Below are 17,787 nucleotides of genomic sequence, written 5' to 3' on the forward strand. Positions count from 1 at the left end.
GCTCTTACGCCTGATGCACATGAATGTTGTGTGTTCTCAGGTTGTATACAACCCCGATGAACCCCGAACGCATGAACCCCGAACCCCAGGCAAGCATAGGACCTGCCATGGGCATGAGCTCACATAAAGACATAGGGAGGTGTGCCAGCTGCATGAACAATGCCTAGCACATGTTCCCAATATATGGTTGTGTGCATGAGGCCTTGTTTGTGTAGCTATCATATGACTTTCTAAACCAAACCAACCCTATCAGAAGCTATACACACCATGAAGGGCAATATATATTTTCTTTCTAATAGTCCATGAAAATGTATAAGAATGCTACTAACCTCAAATGCCCATGTGTGAATAGGGTTCATCCATATATGAGTCCATGTGTGCAGAGGAAGCTGCGGGGAGCAAACAATCCGCGTAGATGAAAACATCCAGAATCTCTGTGATTTTAAAAATAAAACCTCCTTTATTTAGGTAGCCCAGCTCAGGACCATTTTAATGTGCTAAATAAAAGAGATTTTCTTTTTATTATCACTGAATTTTTTTCATCTATACATATTTTCTTTATTGCTCCTCTTATGGGCTAAACATTATTTCTCTGAATTCTAAGTCATAGAATAATACGAATTCAGCTTCAATGAGAGTTTCTAACCTCTTAGAAGAACCCAAATAAGAGGGACTCTCACTCTATCTCAGAATGTTCTTTCACTCTACTTCCCTTGATTGATTTCTCTGCAAGAAAAACACCCTACGTTAGCACATTGCCTTTAAGTGTTGCATATGAAGAAATATTATGTAAACTAGCACTAAATTAAAGAATAAACAAACTACTTAACAGTTCATTTTCATAAATCTTATTCCACAAAAAACACATTCTCGCCTATTTCTGGGGGAGAGGAATAGGGTGGACATTAGAAAAAAAAATCACATGGTTCCAATTCTACATTTATTATTATTTACTTATTATTATTATGATTTTTTTTACCAATAATTGGATAACTGGATCTTACTTTATATGTCATATTCTATCTCCAGGATCTTCAAGTCCAGCTGGATGATTCAATACATCTAACGGACGACCTGAAGGAACAGTCTGCAGTCAGTGAAAGAAGGAACGTTCTGCTACAAGCCGAGCTTGATGAACTGAGGGGAGCTCTGGACCAGACTGAACGAGCCAGGAAACTGGCAGAGCAAGAACTCCTAGAAGCAACAGAAAGAGTCAACTTGCTGCATTCACAGGTCCCAAATAATATTCTTATACCATGTTTTATACTGTAATTCTTCATAAGAATCACGTTTGCACTACAATGCAAGTACCCGTATATACTCGAGTATAAGTCGACCCAAGAATAAGCCGAGGCCCCTAATTTTACCACAAAAACCTGGTAAAACCTATATTTTTTTTTACTCAAGTATAAGCCAAGTTTGGGTTTTCAGCACATTTTTTGTGCCAAAAAACTAGGCTATATAGTATATGGTAATTTCTTACAAGATAATAGGTTGTATTAAGTATGTGGCTATATTTATCAATGTATTAAAACCTGGGCCCATCTGGTCACCCTCCTCGTGTACGCACCTCAAAACATTAAGATAATGAAACACATGTAAATAAGTAAATTCCATAGCTTATTATGATACAATAACTATTTATGCTTATAGAACTGACTGTATTAGTTTATAGTAAGTATCCTAATATCTATTTCTTAATAGAATACAAGCCTCATCAACCAGAAGAAAAAGCTGGAGAATGATCTGACCCATATGCAGAATGAAGTTGAGGAAGCCATTCAGGAGTGTAGGAATGCAGAGGATAAAGCTAAGAAAGCTATTACCGATGTGAGTCTACATTTACCAAAGCATAAATTACATAATTAACATCAATTTATAAAAATCAGTTTCAGGTTTTACAACAAATTGCTGAGAAAATAAAAATGTATAGTTTTCTATGTGATTGTATCTGGTGTAGATGCATTTCACAGTTTTATGAAGTGTTTTAAGACACTTTTCCCTTCCCATGGCCTGATAATAGGTTGTAGCTTGAGATGTGATCATGTGCATGGCACAAAGTAAGCCAGTTTATCATCCACCTTTAGTTACTGTGATAAAAGTGGCAGATTTCTAGTCTTTAAATTTACACAATTTGGCACATATTTGATAAAATGTATGTTAAAAGTCACAGCTGTTTTTGTGCAAAACAATCTGCAAATTTTGGTACGTCTTTGCCCCACATGCTGTTTTTCTAAAATATGGGCATGTTGAGAAAGGGCCTGGCCTTTAACAGCAAGAAAATTTGTTCATGATTAGTGTCAGAAAGATAGTATCTTAAATCTATTACAGCTCTTAGCTTGTGTAGATTTACATTGATGCAGGAGAATACCTCTTAGTGAATTAGCCTCTTCACTCCAGCACAGTTAGTGGAAGTCTTAATAAATCTTCCCCACTGTGTAAATTTTAGACTAGATTAGTAAATCTGACCCCCATTTTTCATGGATGCTTCTATCACAGCATGGTGTGTGACAGTAAAAAGTGTTATGTATATTCAGGCTGCCATGATGGCAGAAGAGCTAAAGAAAGAACAAGATACCAGTTCTCACTTGGAGAGGATGAAGAAAAATATGGAACAAACTATTAAGGATTTACAGAAGAGACTAGATGAAGCAGAACAGATTGCACTTAAAGGAGGCAAGAAACAGATTCAGAAACTTGAGTCTCGGGTATGTTACATTTTTAATTTTGTTCATGTTCTGTCAATATGTTACATTATTATTATTATTATTATTATTATTAATGAAATGACATCTCTAAATGTTTATATATTTAATTATGGATAGATAGAGAAACATTTGTATTCAAATTAACATCATCGTAGATTAAGCTGAATAAATGCATCAAGTCCAACGTTCAAGAAAGGCTGATTAAACTTGGCTAGTGTTGGCTAGTCATAACACCCTGCATCAGTTCCACAGTCTTACTGCTCTGACAGTAAAGAACCCCTGTTTATGGCGATGGTAGAACCACCTCTCCTCTAGGCATTTTGCATGTTTCCTCATCATGCCAATACATTACAAAGCTCTCTGTTGTTTCTATATTTGTACATTGTAATTATATTCTTTTTTTCCAAATTGGATGCCCTTCTTTGCATCCGCTCTAGTTCAGCTATGTTCTTCCTATACACTGGTGCCAAAAATGATATTCCATGTATGGTCTGACCAGTGATTTGTGTAGGGGATCTCTTTATCATGAGCATCTATGCTTCTCTTGATACATCCCATAATTTTATTTGCCTTAGCAGCAGCCTGGCATTGGTAGAGAAGGTTAGGTTTTCTGCTCACTCCGCTAGAGTTTTACCCAGTGTTTTACCATTTAATACATATTTGTTCATTTTGTTTCCTCAGCCCATTTATCTATATTAAATTTTATTAGCCTCTTCCCTACCCACACCCCCAGCTAAATCCACCTGTAATATTATACTATCCTCTTCTGTATTATTATTATAATAATTATAATCTATACTTATATAGCACCCTCATATTCCGTAGCACTTTACAGATCATACAAATATTAATTACTTTACACAGCTTAGTATCATCTACAAATATTAAAGCTAATGCTTACAAAATCTGTGTTTAATTAATTAGCAAAAATATTAAGGGTGCTGACACACGTTCAGTTTTTCAGATGCAGTTATTGATGGCCAAACCAGGAGTGGAGTGAAAATAGAGGAGGAGTAGCTCTTCTAAATGATAAGTCCTCACCCATTATGATCCACACCTGCTTTTGGCTTCAAAAACTGCATCTAAAAAACTGCAACATGTGGCTGCACCCTTAAAGAAAGGAGGCCCAATACTGACCACTTTGGCACCCCATTGGTAACATCAAACCAATCTAAGAATTCACCAGGACCCTCTGTTTTCTATTACTAAGCCAATTTCTAACCTGAAAACACAGATTTTCACATAGTTCCAAGAGTCTCAATTAATGTAGTACAGTATCAAATGTCTTGGAAAAGTCTTGATATGCTACATTCACCCCAGGAACAGTGTAGAACCTATCTCCTCATAGAAGCCGATCAGATTAGTCTGACAGGACCAATCTATCATAAACCCATGCTGATACTGGGTTATAAGGTTACGTACAGTGAGATACTTTAGGACAGCATCTCTAATAAACCACTCCAATATTTTCCCCACCAAAGTAAAGCTTACAGGTATGTAGTTTGTGGGTTAACATTTTAATCCCTTTTTGCATTGTAATATTATATTTTAGAAAAAGTTCTGTAACTTTGTAACACTGGTGGGGATTTATATATTTTTTGTTTCGTTTATTTGTGACTTTTTCATGTACACTGAGGAGTTTGTTGCATAACAGGAGTCCTGGTTTGTGCCTTCTTTGTCTAAGTTTATCACTTGCTTCCAGAAGTTTTTCTATGAAATTGTGCCAAAAAAGTAGTTTAAAAAATGTGCAAAAATAAATAAGACCCACCAAAAAGTATGCAACACATAAGCATTGTCACGGCGAGGACGCCGCCGCCTCGTCACGTGACGTGGGGTGCAACTGTACGGGTTAATTTAGCCTACTCAAACTTGCGCTCACCTTTCACTCAGGACACAAATTGAGCATAAATCACACCTCATACAGCTCCAGCACCAGACCAGACCCGCTGCCACCACTTATTGCATTTATACCGGGACCAATAAGTATCCCACTCTACATCAACTCTTGCTCTCAAGCAGTCAGCTTGTCACACTCAGCACTTTAGCAGTCACACAGCTAACCACACTTCACAAGGCTATGAGTTCGCAGAGCATACAGGGACCAAAATTAAAGTGAAAAGCTTTAATTACAAAAAGTTGATCAGTGCATAAAAAGATATTAAAAACAAAAGAATTACAAAATAAAATGACACACAACACGGCAAAACAGTTATAAAATAAAAAGGGAGAAAAATAACAGAAACTTACAAACTTATAGTAAATCCTGATCCCTGGAGGTGGGAGAAATAAGGAACACACTCAGCTTGTCAAGCAGCCCCCAAAATGTGAACACCAATTCCTGGATTTCATATTGTTTTATAACTTCTCAGTTTGGTTCAGATTTCAGAACCTCCCATTCATTAATTAGTCCAGAGGGTCATTCAGGATTGGGCAAAGTGTTAATGAGGGGGGAGAGTCCAGGAATATTTAACCCCTTAACGCTCTGCGCCGTAGCTCTACGGCGCAGAGGTATAAGGGATGTATGAAGAGGGCTCACGGGCTGAGTCCTCTTCATACAGAGGTGGGGGTTTTTGCATTTTGCACAAAACCCCCACCGCTAATAACCGCGGTCGGTGCTTTCACCGATCGCGGCTATTAACCCTCTAAACGCCGCCCGCAAAGTCGCGGGCGGCGTTTAAAAGACGGCGGCGCGCGGGCGCCGCCATCTTTTTTTCGATCGCCACGCCCCCGAACGTCATCGGGGGGCGGCGATCGGTTACCATGGTAGCCTCGGGTCTTCTCTTGACACGAGGCTACATGGTTTATGCAGGTTCGTTACAATGAGCCAGTGGCTCATTGTAATGTAAGACCTGCAAAAACGCCATATATTGCAATACTGTAGTATTGCAGTATATGGTAGGAGCGATCTGATCATCTAGGGTTAATGTACCCTAGATGGTCTAAAAAATAGTGAAAAAAAAAAGAAAAAAAAAAGTTTAAAAAATAAAAAAAATTAATAAAATATTAAAAGTTCAAATCACCCCCCTTTCCCTAGAACGGATATAAAACATAACAAACAGTAAAAATCACAGACATATTAGGTATCGCCGCGTCCCAAAATGCCCGATCTATCAAAATATAAAAACGGTTACGGCCGGCGGTGACCTCCGAGGCGGGAAATGGCGCCCAAATGTCCGAAATGCGACTTTTACACCTTTTTACATAACATAAAAAATGAAATAAAAAATGATCAAAATGTCGCACAGACCTCAAAATGGTAGGAATGAAAACGTCGCCTCATTTCGCAAAAAATGACACCTCACACATTTCCGTGCGCCAAAGTATGAAAAAGTTATTAGCGTCAGAAGATGGCAAAAATTTTTTTTTCTTTTTTGTACACATTCGTTTAATTTTTGAAAATGTATTAAAACACAATAAAACCTATATAAATTTGGTATCACCGCGATCGCACCGAACCAAAGAATAAAGTAGGCGTGTTATTTGGAGCGAAGAGTGAAAGTCGTAAAAACTGAGCCCACAAGAACGTGCGGTTTTTTTTCAATTTTTCCACATTTGGAATATTTTTTCAGCTTCGCAGTACACGGCATGTTAAAATAAATAACATTACGGGAAAGTAAAATTTGTTACGCACAAAATAAGCCCTCACACAGGTCTGTACACGTAAAAATGAAAAAGTTATGGATTTTTGAAGTTGGAGAGCGAGAAATTAGCCGAAAAACCCTCCGTCCTTAAGGGGTTAAACAGTCTTTTGTTTCCAAATCCTGATGCAGAAGAGGGGGGGGGGGGGTAGGGAGACCAAATGTCCTTTGGGGTCTGAACAGACCAGTCTTCAGTTCAGAGGTTATCAGGCTGTTAAAGCTCCAGGATGTCATAAAAACTGCCTGGACGCTTCAATAGATGCCAAATATTTAAACAAAGTTTGTAATTGCCCTAAAGTTAAACCAGTCTTATACATTCACAATTAATATCCCCTTGACAAGCATGAGTTGCATCAAAAAACTGCACCAATAAAAGAAATTGTGAATTAGAAGACCGCAAGATTTATCTGAATGCAGTTCCACCAGCAGCAAAAAAGCTACAAAAAACCTGCCGCACTAATTCTGACTAATAATAAATGTCCCCCATTGTGTCTTAGATACGTGAATTAGAAAATGAACTGGAAACCGAGCAGCGACACAACTCAGAGTCACTGAAGGGAGTCCGCAAGTTTGAACGCCGCATCAAGGAGTTAACATATCAGGTATTGTTATGTTAAAATATTTTTACCTGTTTTTTTTAAATAGAAGGAAATAAACCTATATAGCTTCATTCATGAAATTTGATGTGTTTCAGCGCACAGCAGACATTTTTTGGTTCTATGCGTGTATATAAGAAACGGTGGTGCTCCTATACAAGTCGAGAATAGAGTTCCCCATTAGAGATGAGCGGACCCGTTTGGCTGCGCCCAGCGCGAGCCAGACATGTTGCCGGATTGGCTGCCGAACAGCCAATTTGTCTACACCCCCAGCTACTAGCTATTCTGTTGCCAATCCAGCAATATGTCCAGGTGGCGCAGGGCGCACCCGAACAGGACGTTTGCGTCTGCTCAATTCTATTCACCGAAGACTTTAGATTACTGTGAACATTCTAATCTACACTGCAGCAGGTGAAAAATGTCTTAAAAATTTCAAGCCCCAGTTAAAAATAAATGAATACAAGAAGTAGTTTGGATTATCATGCATTTTCCTTTCAAAATTATCATTTTTTTACCCATCAATTTGGAATTACTTTTCTACTCCAATAGGCAGAGGAAGACAAGAAGAATCTCATGCGTATGCAGGACCTGATCGATAAATTACAACTGAAGGTGAAGAGTTACAAGCATCAATCTGAAGAGGCTGTAAGTGTTAATAATAATAATAATAATAATGATAATCTTTATTTATATAGCGCCATCAAATTCCATAGCGTTTAATATATCTGGATAGGTAACATATGCAGCACAATACAATTCAATACAAGTCTATAAATAAATTCATAGATGGAATGCTTTGGGTGGTAGATTATCAAAGAATATGTATTCATTTATAGTGAGGAATCAGAGATGATGGCAGGCCAAAACAAAAACTTACCATCTTCACGGCTCATTAAGAGTGGCGTATTTGAGGTTCGCATGCTATCCGTTTTTTTGGTTTTTTTTGCGGATGGCATACAGACCCATTCTTAGTCATAGGAACTTCCTCATTGGTTATTTATGTTTGGTCTTCTCATTCTGGTTTGGCGAAATTCCTCATTATATTGTTGACTGGTTGTACTGTACTGTTACTGTACTGGTACTGTACTGTTTACTGGTTGTAAAAGCTTCATTGTCATGTCTGGGGTTTTCACTGTGCTAATAGTAGTTAACAAAACATTTATTTATTTATTTACACATTTATCTGTAATTGGTGTTTGCCTTTAGATGCAATTATAGAGTCCATAAAGCCAACCAAATAATAGCCCAGGCTACAAAAGATACACTATTCACATCATTCACTCCATATAACAATAATCTTTTTTTACATAGCACCATCATATTCTGCAGTGCTTTACATATTATAGGGGGAAATATACAAATAAAATAAGATATTACATAATCATATGAAACAATAGGCGTGATGGTCCTGCTCACAAGAGCTTACAGTCTATGGGGCTGGGGATATTCTGTAGTATGACTATGAAGTTACTGCTTCAGTCTATACACACTTGCATAAACTTTCACTCATGGCTGACATTTTAGCTTCATGACATTGATAAATTGGACAAATTATCCATTTAGTTCCAGTGTGGATTAAGACTGTAGGAAATCTAAAAATGTGTTCAAACATGGCACATAGGGTTGTAATGATCTGTAAAAATTTCTTACAAACAACCCTATCCTGCTACATAGAAAATGTTTTCTTCATCAAGTCCTCCATGTGATGAGACCATTTTGCATACATTTGCTCGCTATCTTTTTGCAATTGAAATGAATTTTGTAGTATAATCCACCGTCTTTCATAGGAGCAACAAGCAAATCAGTACCTGACCAAATACAAGAAGCTGCAGCATGAGCTGGATGATGCCCAAGAAAGGGCTGATATAGCTGAGTCCCAAGTAAATAAGCTGAGAAGCAAAACTAGAGATGGTGGAAAGGTAAGAGGACCCTTTCATCACTATGGCTTGTTGTTATGCAGTTGTATAATAATTTGTGTCTAAAATATTGTGCATGCTTGAAGACTGCATTCACCATATGAACCTATCCTGTTAAAAGGAGTCTGTTACCAGATATTACCCCGTTAAACTACCAGCACCTGCAGGTACACTAGAAAATGTCATTTTTAGTATTTATTTTTGAATGAGAAATCACACCCATTTACCATTAAAAAAGTCACTTTCAACTTCCGATGCAAAAGAGCTGAGAAGAGTCATCTATTGTCTGCATTTAGGCTGGTGGAGGAGAGTCACTCCAGATGCCTCTATCTTGGGTTCTGTAAAACCAAGAATCGTGCTTTTAAAGAGAAGAATCTCGTCTTTCAGATCACATCACTGTCTACTGAACTGGAGAAGCAGGCAGTTAAAGAAAAAAGTGGGAACCAGATCTGTGGCTCACATTCCTACCTATGCCTTTAACCGCCTTTATCTCTGATTCTGTAGGTCACAGAACCAAAAGCCTGATCCAATTTGAAATATGGTATTCTTATATTTAAAAACATGAATTGAAGTGCTATAGAACCCCAAGATAGGGGTGCCTGAAGTTACGCTCCTCCGATTCGCGGTTTCCCGACGTGTTACCCGAATATTTCCGATTTGCGCCGATTTTCCCTGCATTGCCCCGGGATTTTGGCGCACATGATCGGATTGTGGCGCATTGGCGATGGCATGCACGGATTCGGAAAAACCGCCGCATTTGAAAAAAAAAAAAGTGTTGCGGGACTCCCGCTTACCTTCACTAGGAATAGGCCGGTGAACTTCGGTGCATTCCGGTGGGCCTCGGGGAACTTCAGCGCAGCAGCGCCACCTGGTGGACGTCGGAGGAACTACCTTAGTGAATCCCGGCCGGACCCGAATCCACCACAGAGAACGCGCCGCTGGATCGCGAATGGACGGGGTAAGTAAATCTGCCCCATTATGTGACTTTCTGCTAATTTTCATTATTGTAAAATATCCGTAAAGTAATATAAGATAAAGTTGATTTATGGGGATGTGAGGGAAACATTTTTAGCTAAAAGAAGGGTATCAGTAGTTAGTAGGGCTCTATGGGAACCTGTCATTAGCTGTATGTATGAAAATGTGGTGACAGTTTCCCTTTAAGTTAAAGTTCCTGCCTGTACATTTTTAGCAGAATATTCCACCGCTAAGCTCTGAAAGATTGTTTTCAGACATCACTTTAGTTCACTACTAATGGATAGACTGTAATAATTTTGTGATAATGAATACAAAACTAAGTAACTACTTTTATATTAATATTCTATAATTCGTCTGTAGGTGCGTGAAGAGGAATAAACAGAAAACCTGTGAAATCTGAAAACGTACTTTCCAAAATGTTGATGCAATTTATACTAAAGTTGTGAAACATTAGCCTGAAAATCAATTAAATAAATCTTATGTCATAAAATGGAGTGTGTCTCTTTATTTTCTCCAATAGACAACCAACAAACTGTTTCTTTAAGGAAAGGTCAGTTTATTAGTTACAAAAGGCCAGAACTAAAGAGTTTATATGCAAAAAGTGTACATTGAATCAAGGATACATCATCCAATTCTAAATTATCATAATACATCACTGCAACATAAGTGTCCAATCATGATTATGGGGGTGTAGGTGATAGTGAGACATGTGACTAGCTACATCAGCAGATATGTAGGCGCCAGTAAGTCCTGGCAATCTGTCCTAAAATTAACTGCGGTCATTTTTTTCTCAAATATTCTCATTTTTTGCGGCTGCACAGCGGACACACCCTTCTGAATGAGCCCTTAGTCATTGGAATTTCCTCATCTTATTTATGTTTGGTCTTCTGATTCTGGTTTGACAAAATTCCTCACTATATTGTTGACTGGTAATAAGAGCTTTATGTCATGTCTGGGGTTTTCACTGCCAACCAAATAATAGCCCAGGCTAAATTTTATAAGAAATTATAACTAGATTATAATAATTCAATACATAGAATTATTTCATATCAAAAACACCAAAACCAAATGGTACTGCGCTTGGTGAAATATGCAGGTCTACAGTAATACTCATATATGCAGGATGTGGAATCTCCATGTAGGATCAGAATCATAGTACAGTGCTGCATTACATATTCAGGTAAACAGTAGTAGTTCTGTTCAGTGCCCATATATGCTGGTAAGAGTAGTAGTAAAGTACAGTGACCAAATATACAGGATGAGATAATTCATACTGGGCTGTGCCCATAAATACAACATAACATTAGTATTAATGTGCTGTGCCCCTGTATATAACATGACATTAGTATTATTGTGCTGTGCTCATATATATATGGGATACCATTAGTACTAATGTGCCATGCCCATATATATAGGATAAGATTAGTTGTAATGTGATGTGTCCATTTATACAGGATAAGATTAGTAGTAATGTGCCATACAAGATAAGATTAGTAGGATAACATTAGTACTAATATGCTTTGCCCATATATACAGGATAAGATTAGCAGTAATGTGAAGTAGCACTGTAAAGTGACCATATATACAGGATAAGATTAGTAAAACTGTGCCATCCCCACATGTACTACGCATATTCAAGAGTAGCAATAGTGTTCTGTGACCATATTTGCAGAACATAAGTAGTGTTAATTTGCTGTGTGTATATATGCAGCATAAAAGTAACAATACAGCGGATTGTAGGACACATCTTATTGGGGCACATTCACTAAGGGTTTGCACGGCGCATTTTCGTTGGGTTTCCCGACTTTCCGATTTGCGTCTCAAGAGAGGTTTTTGGCGCACGTGATCGGATTGCATGTGACACGAATCGGGGGCCGTGGCCGACGACAACCCGGCTTATTCGGACTAAGCGCAGGATTTACAATTCAAATTGTGTCGCAAGACAATGCACTCACATACACCGGGAAGAAGAAGGTGAACTCCGGCGGACCTCAGCGGGGAAGCGACAGATGCGGGAAAATGGACGCACGATCTTGAAGAATCGCGCCGGACTTCATCCTCGTCGGAGAACGCACCTCGGGGATCGCGACAGGACCAGGTTTTATTGTTTATTTTTATATCAGTTCTAGGGAAAGGAGGCGGAGGGGTGATTTAAACTTTTTTTTTTTTTTTTAGATCCCCTGGGGTACTTTAACCCTTGGTTGTCTAATTGATAGATCATACTATATACTTCTATAGTACAGTTTAGTAGTATATGGGTATTTTGTACATGATATTTTACAATGTGGCACTGGACATTGTAACAGATCTTCAGAAATTAGTCCAGGGGTCTTGATCGTTGCTCCCTGATAACATTACACACCGCTGGGGAATTTTCCAGTGGCATGTAGAGGGTTGAAATGCGTGATTGGTGCCCTCACCGATCAAGGGTGTTTGCTGCATTATGCAGCAAACACCCTTTGTGTACACAGATGGTTACGCCCATGAGTCCTCTTCATACACCCGTTGCTGCACCATAAAGTTGGAGAACATCATTAAAGGATTAACCCCTTCACGCTCCGTGGCGGATATATCCGCCACGGAGCGCAGTGACTTAGCGCTCAGTGGCGGATATATCCGCCACGGCGCCTATGCCGGCTCGGCTCTGGATCAGAGCCGAACCGGCATCGGGAAACACGGGGTGCCGGCTGTAACTAATAGCCGGCACCCCAGTGTAACACCCGCGATCGGAGTTGTCTCCGATCGCGGGTGCTTAACCCGTTAAATGCCGCGGTCAGCGCGACCGCGGCATCTAACCTGCATCTGGGAGGTCTCTCCCCCACGATCGGCCCCCCCGAACCGTTTTCGGGGGGCGCCGATCGTTGCTATAGCAGAGTTACTTGCAAGAATTGCCAGTAAGATGGCGTCTGTGACGTCATCTTACTGGCACAGTGCCAGCCTATGCAAGTGCATAGGCTGACACTGATAATACTCTGCAATACATCAGTATTGCAGAATATTATCATGAAGAAGCAATCAGATGATTGCTTCTTCATGTCCCATGGTATAAAAGTGAAAAAGTAAAAAAAAAAGTTATTCAATAAAAAAATAAAGTCATAAATCACTAAAAATGCCCCAAACTCCCAAAACATATAAAGAGACATATAACTCAAAAAAAGTCTAAATCATAACACAAACCCCACATATATAGTATCACCGCGTCCGTAACAACCCGTAGAATAAAAGTAAATCATTATTGAACCCCCACGATAAACGCAGTAAAAAAAAACTGTTATAAACCCTCCAAAAATTATGATTTTTACCTTTTCAATCCCACAAAAAATGCTATAAAATGCAATCAAAAAACCATATGTACTCAGACATGATACTGGTGCAAAGTACAACATGTCCCGCAAAAAACAAGCCATCAACCAGCTCAGTAGCCAAAAAAGTAACAATGTTATGCCACTTGGAAGATGGCAATACATAAATGATAGATTTTTCCCCACATTAGGGTTTTGTTTGACAAATTTAGTAAAACGTAAGAAAATATATTCATGTCTGGTATCGCCGTAATCGTATCAACCCATAGAATAAAGATAACATGATTATTAGTCTATACGGTGAACACCAAAAAAAAAAAAAAGTAAAAAATCCAGTACAGAATTGATGCTTTTCTACTCCTGCCCTCAAAAAAAGTTCCTAAATTTTCAACAATAGGTGATACCAACCCCAAAATGGTAACAATGGAAAAAGCATCTCATCCCGCAAAAAAAATGCCGTCACATGGCCCCAATAACGAAAAAGCGAAAATTTTATAGCCTTCAAAAGGGGCCAATGAGGAAACTAAAATCCTGGCAGCTGCAGGGCTCTCCTTCCCTTCTGCACCTCGCTGTGCGCCCATAAAACAAGTAATGGCCACATGTGGGGGGTCTTTGTACTCAGGAGAAATTGCAGAACAAATTGTATGGTGGGTTTTCTCTTTTTATATTTTGGAAATGTGTAAATTTTAGTGCTAAATGAACGTATAAGGGAACAATATGACCATTCTAAATTTCACCTCCATTTTGATTCAATTACTATGAAGATCTCAAGGGGTTAACAATCTTCGTAAAAGCTGTTTCTGATAGCTTGAGGGGTGCAGATTTGAAAATGGGTTGGTTATATAGGGGGTTTTGATGCTAAATATGTAAAATTTCATTCAAAACTGTATTTATCCCCAAAATAGTCAATTCTGAAAATCCGGAAAAGCGCTTTTCTATTTGTAAGCTGCGTGACATCAAAATAAAGTATTCAGACATTTCAGAAATTATGAAAATGTAAAGTAGACAAATGGGAAATGTTATTCAGCAAGTTATTTAGGTGGTAAATCTATCTGCCTGAAAACGCAATGATTTAGAATTTCGAAAATGGCAAATTTTTCAAAAAATGTATCATATTTTCTTTTTTTTTGTAAATAAACGCAAAACTTATCAGCCAAAATTTACCACTAAAATGAAGTACAACATGTGGGGAAAAAACAATCTCAGAATCGTTTTGATAAGTAACAGTGTTCAAAAGTTATAACCATATAAAGCGAAGCAAGTCCGAATCCAAAAAATCGGGCTGAGCCTTAAGCTACAAAATGGCTGCGTCCTTAAGGGGTTAAAGGACATCTACCATCAGAATCACTGATGGTAAATAGTAAGTACCATGTCTGCAGGCTGAACTGCAGTAGTCACACAGTAATCACGATCCCTGCTGCTGCAGTTCGGCCAGTTTGGGGCGTGGCTAGGGTGCGTCTTAGGAGCAATGTATGTATTATCAGGACTTCAACTCTATCTGTGAGAGCACATTAAGAGCTGAATAACTGGATGGTGCAGGGTGCTATTATCTCTCTGCATCACCGTTCCCCTGCTTAGGCGCGGAATGATGATGTCATCATCTGCTAGCATCACAGCCACAGAAGAAGATGAGAAGAGGAGAGATGCTGGGGAAAGAGGGCAGGTTATTATGTGGTGTTTATTTTTTTTTAAATTCATTTGAAACGTGGAAAAGAGGATAAATGGGTGGGTATGAGAGGGGACCCATAATATGGTGGATTATGAGAGGGGGCCCACAATATGCTGGGGTATGTGAGAGGGGGTCCACAATATGGTGGGGGGATATGCGAGGAGCCCACAATATGAGTGGTATGAGAAGGGGCCAAAATATGGGTGTATATGAGGGGGCCGGCAATGTGGTGTATGGGATGGGACTCACAATATGGAGGGTTTGAGTAGGGTCCACAATATAAGGGATAGATGAGAGGGGCCACAATATGAAGGGGAAATGAGAGGCCACAGTATGAGGGGGAGATGAGAGGGTCCACAATATGAGGGGTGGATAAGAGGGTCCACAATATTTGGGGGAGATGAAAAACACCAATATTAAGGGGAATTGAGAGACCACAATATGAGGTAGAGGGGCCACAATATGAGGTAGATATGAGAGGATCAACAATATGAGGGGGAGATGAGAGGGGCCACAATATGCGGATGAAATGAGTGGGCCACAATATGAGGAGATGAGAGACCACAATATAAGGAGATGAGAGTCCATAATATGAGCAGTAGATGAGGGGTCACTATATGAGGAGGAGATGAGAGGGGCCACAAAATGAGGTGGGGATGAGACAAGCCACAATATGAGTGGGAGATAAGAGAGGCCACAAAGAGATGAGGGGCCACAACATGAGGAGGAAATTATAGGGTGCACAATATAAGGGGTAGATGAGATAGATGAGAGGGTCCACAGTATGAGGGGTAGATGAGAGGGTCCACAATAGGAGGGGGACATAAGGGGTCACAATATGAGAAAGAGATGAGGGGCCACAATATGAGTGGGACGTGAGGGGCCACTATAGGAGCTGGCAGAGGCACTTTTAATAGGTCCTACCTAATTCTGGACTTTGCATCCATGTTCACAAGATTGAATTACATTTTGGACGCATCGGGAGAATCTCCTCCCTGAATGCAGACTCCTCCCTGATGTGTGTATGTGCGTGTTGAGAGTTTAGACTTAAATGCTTGCATTGGGTAAGTAGCAACAAAACACATTACTACTTACTGAACACAAGCATTAAAGGGGTATTCTTGTCTGGGCATTCATATTCAGTTTGATAAATCTGCCATATATAAACGTTTCTTCAATTAGATGTTATTAAAAAAATGTTCCTGGGTGAAGATAATTTCTCATAAATGTAGTCATATGGTCCCTTAGAAACATGACTGTGTCCCTGGATACGGCCACCTCTGCTGGAGGGATTGCACAATTATCTTCACAAATTATCTTCACACAGGAACATTTTTTTTTAATAACATCCAATTGAAGAAATGTTTATATATGGAAGATTAGTGAAACTGAATGTGAATGCCCAGACGAGAATACCCCTTTAAGGTCTAAACACATTTGCCTTCCGGGAGGAGATTTTCCAGATGTTCCTAAAATGAATTTTAAAACACAATTCAATCGCATCTTGTGCACATGGTCTAAGCTGCGTTCACAATATGTGTCTGCATTGTATTTTAAAACAGATCTCAAAATACATCCGTGTTTTTCCTATCATTATTACTGATGTGTTTTGAGATTAATTTTGCCTGATGTATTTGTTGTGCCTTTCAGATGCAATGAAAGTGCATTCGGTAAACACGGCTTAATATACAGGAATATTTACATGTAGCATAACGTGGGTCCCCAGAATCAATTTCACTGGTGGACCAATTTGTGGAGTCAATTTGTGCAGATTTTTGTGCACACCCTTTTGCTATTAAACCAGGTTCCAATGATCTTTGGGTTTTGGGTATTAAAAGAGATTTTATGGCAAACTATGACAAAATTCTTTGCACTACATTTCCTGAACGTTTTAGCCTCTACTTTTAGAGGATTGTCAACTTGCTGTGTGACAAATACGGTTCAAAATTTTGAGCCATTTTCTGTCTTAAAACTAAGCCAATAGGAAGGTCAAAGTTGAATTATACAGCCTTGATCTAGAACAGATTATGGCCCAGATTTATTAGTGAGGCAGACTGCTGCACTTTCTTTAATAATCTAGCGCACCCGGCACACCGATAGCACTTATCTTGAGTGCACCAGTTTTATTCTGGTGCTCTCAGTTTAAAGGGGGTGCGCCACATTTCTGTCAGACTTCCAACATAAATGTGGTGCCCGATGCAAATCTGCACCAGAATGCCCCTTTAAATGGGTTTTGTGTTGCAGTGGATACAGTGCAGCCACGACACAAAACTGGCACAAACACCACATAAGTACAGCAGTTAGCACGTGTATTTACGTGCAATGTGCTCCAGAAAATTGGCACAGCTAGTTTTATAAATCTGGGTCTAACATAGCTCCCAAACGTCCTGGATTTGGCAGAAGAATACAGTTTTTTGGGCACTGTCCCGCTGTGAAGGGTGATTAGGAGAATGTCCCATGCTGTCCCGCCTCCTGGCTACAGGAGGAGGAGAATGAAGGACAGGAGGTTACAGGAGGAGGAGGCTGGAGGACAGGGGGCTACTGGAGGAGGATGGAGGACAGGAGGAGACTGGATTACAGGAGGCTACAGGAGGAGAAGGCTGGAGGATAGGTGAAGGCCGAAAGACAGGAGTACACAGGAGGACGCTGAAAGACATGAAAAGGCTGGTGGACAGGGGCTACAGAAGGAGGAGGCTGTAAGACGGGAGGCTACAGAAAGAGGAGGCTGGAGGACGGGAGGCTAAATCAGGAGAAGGCTGGAGGACAGGAGGCTACAGACGGAGGAGGCTGAAGGACAGGAGACTACAGAAGGAGGAGGCTAGAGGTCAGGAGGTTACAGAAGGAGGAGGCTAGAGGACAGGAGGCTACAGAAGGAGGAGGCTGGAGGACAGGAGGCTACAGAAGGAGGAGGCTGGAGAACCGGAAGCTACAAAAGGAGGAGGCTGGAGGACAGGAAGCTACAAAAGGAGGAGGCTGGAGGACA

The 17,787-nt window shown here is 39.8% G+C and overlaps 1 protein-coding gene across 1 annotated transcript in view; it reads left to right on the forward strand.

Annotated features, from left to right (window-relative positions):
* The window catches only part of MYH15 (myosin heavy chain 15), a 37,625-nt gene extending 27,298 nt beyond the window's left edge, over window positions 1-10,327 (forward strand). The window contains exons 37-43 of the mRNA XM_072136075.1: window positions 1,030-1,233; window positions 1,705-1,830; window positions 2,538-2,708; window positions 6,844-6,948; window positions 7,492-7,587; window positions 8,730-8,861; window positions 10,194-10,327. Of these exons, the coding sequence (XP_071992176.1) occupies window positions 1,030-1,233; window positions 1,705-1,830; window positions 2,538-2,708; window positions 6,844-6,948; window positions 7,492-7,587; window positions 8,730-8,861; window positions 10,194-10,211 (852 nt within the window). The 3' untranslated portion in view covers window positions 10,212-10,327. The remainder of the gene's footprint in view (window positions 1-1,029; window positions 1,234-1,704; window positions 1,831-2,537; window positions 2,709-6,843; window positions 6,949-7,491; window positions 7,588-8,729; window positions 8,862-10,193) is intronic.
* The last annotated feature ends 7,460 nt before the right edge of the window (window positions 10,328-17,787 follow it).

Source organism: Engystomops pustulosus, chromosome 2 (assembly GCF_040894005.1).
Source record: "Engystomops pustulosus chromosome 2, aEngPut4.maternal, whole genome shotgun sequence".
Taxonomy (NCBI): Eukaryota; Metazoa; Chordata; class Amphibia; order Anura; family Leptodactylidae; genus Engystomops; species Engystomops pustulosus.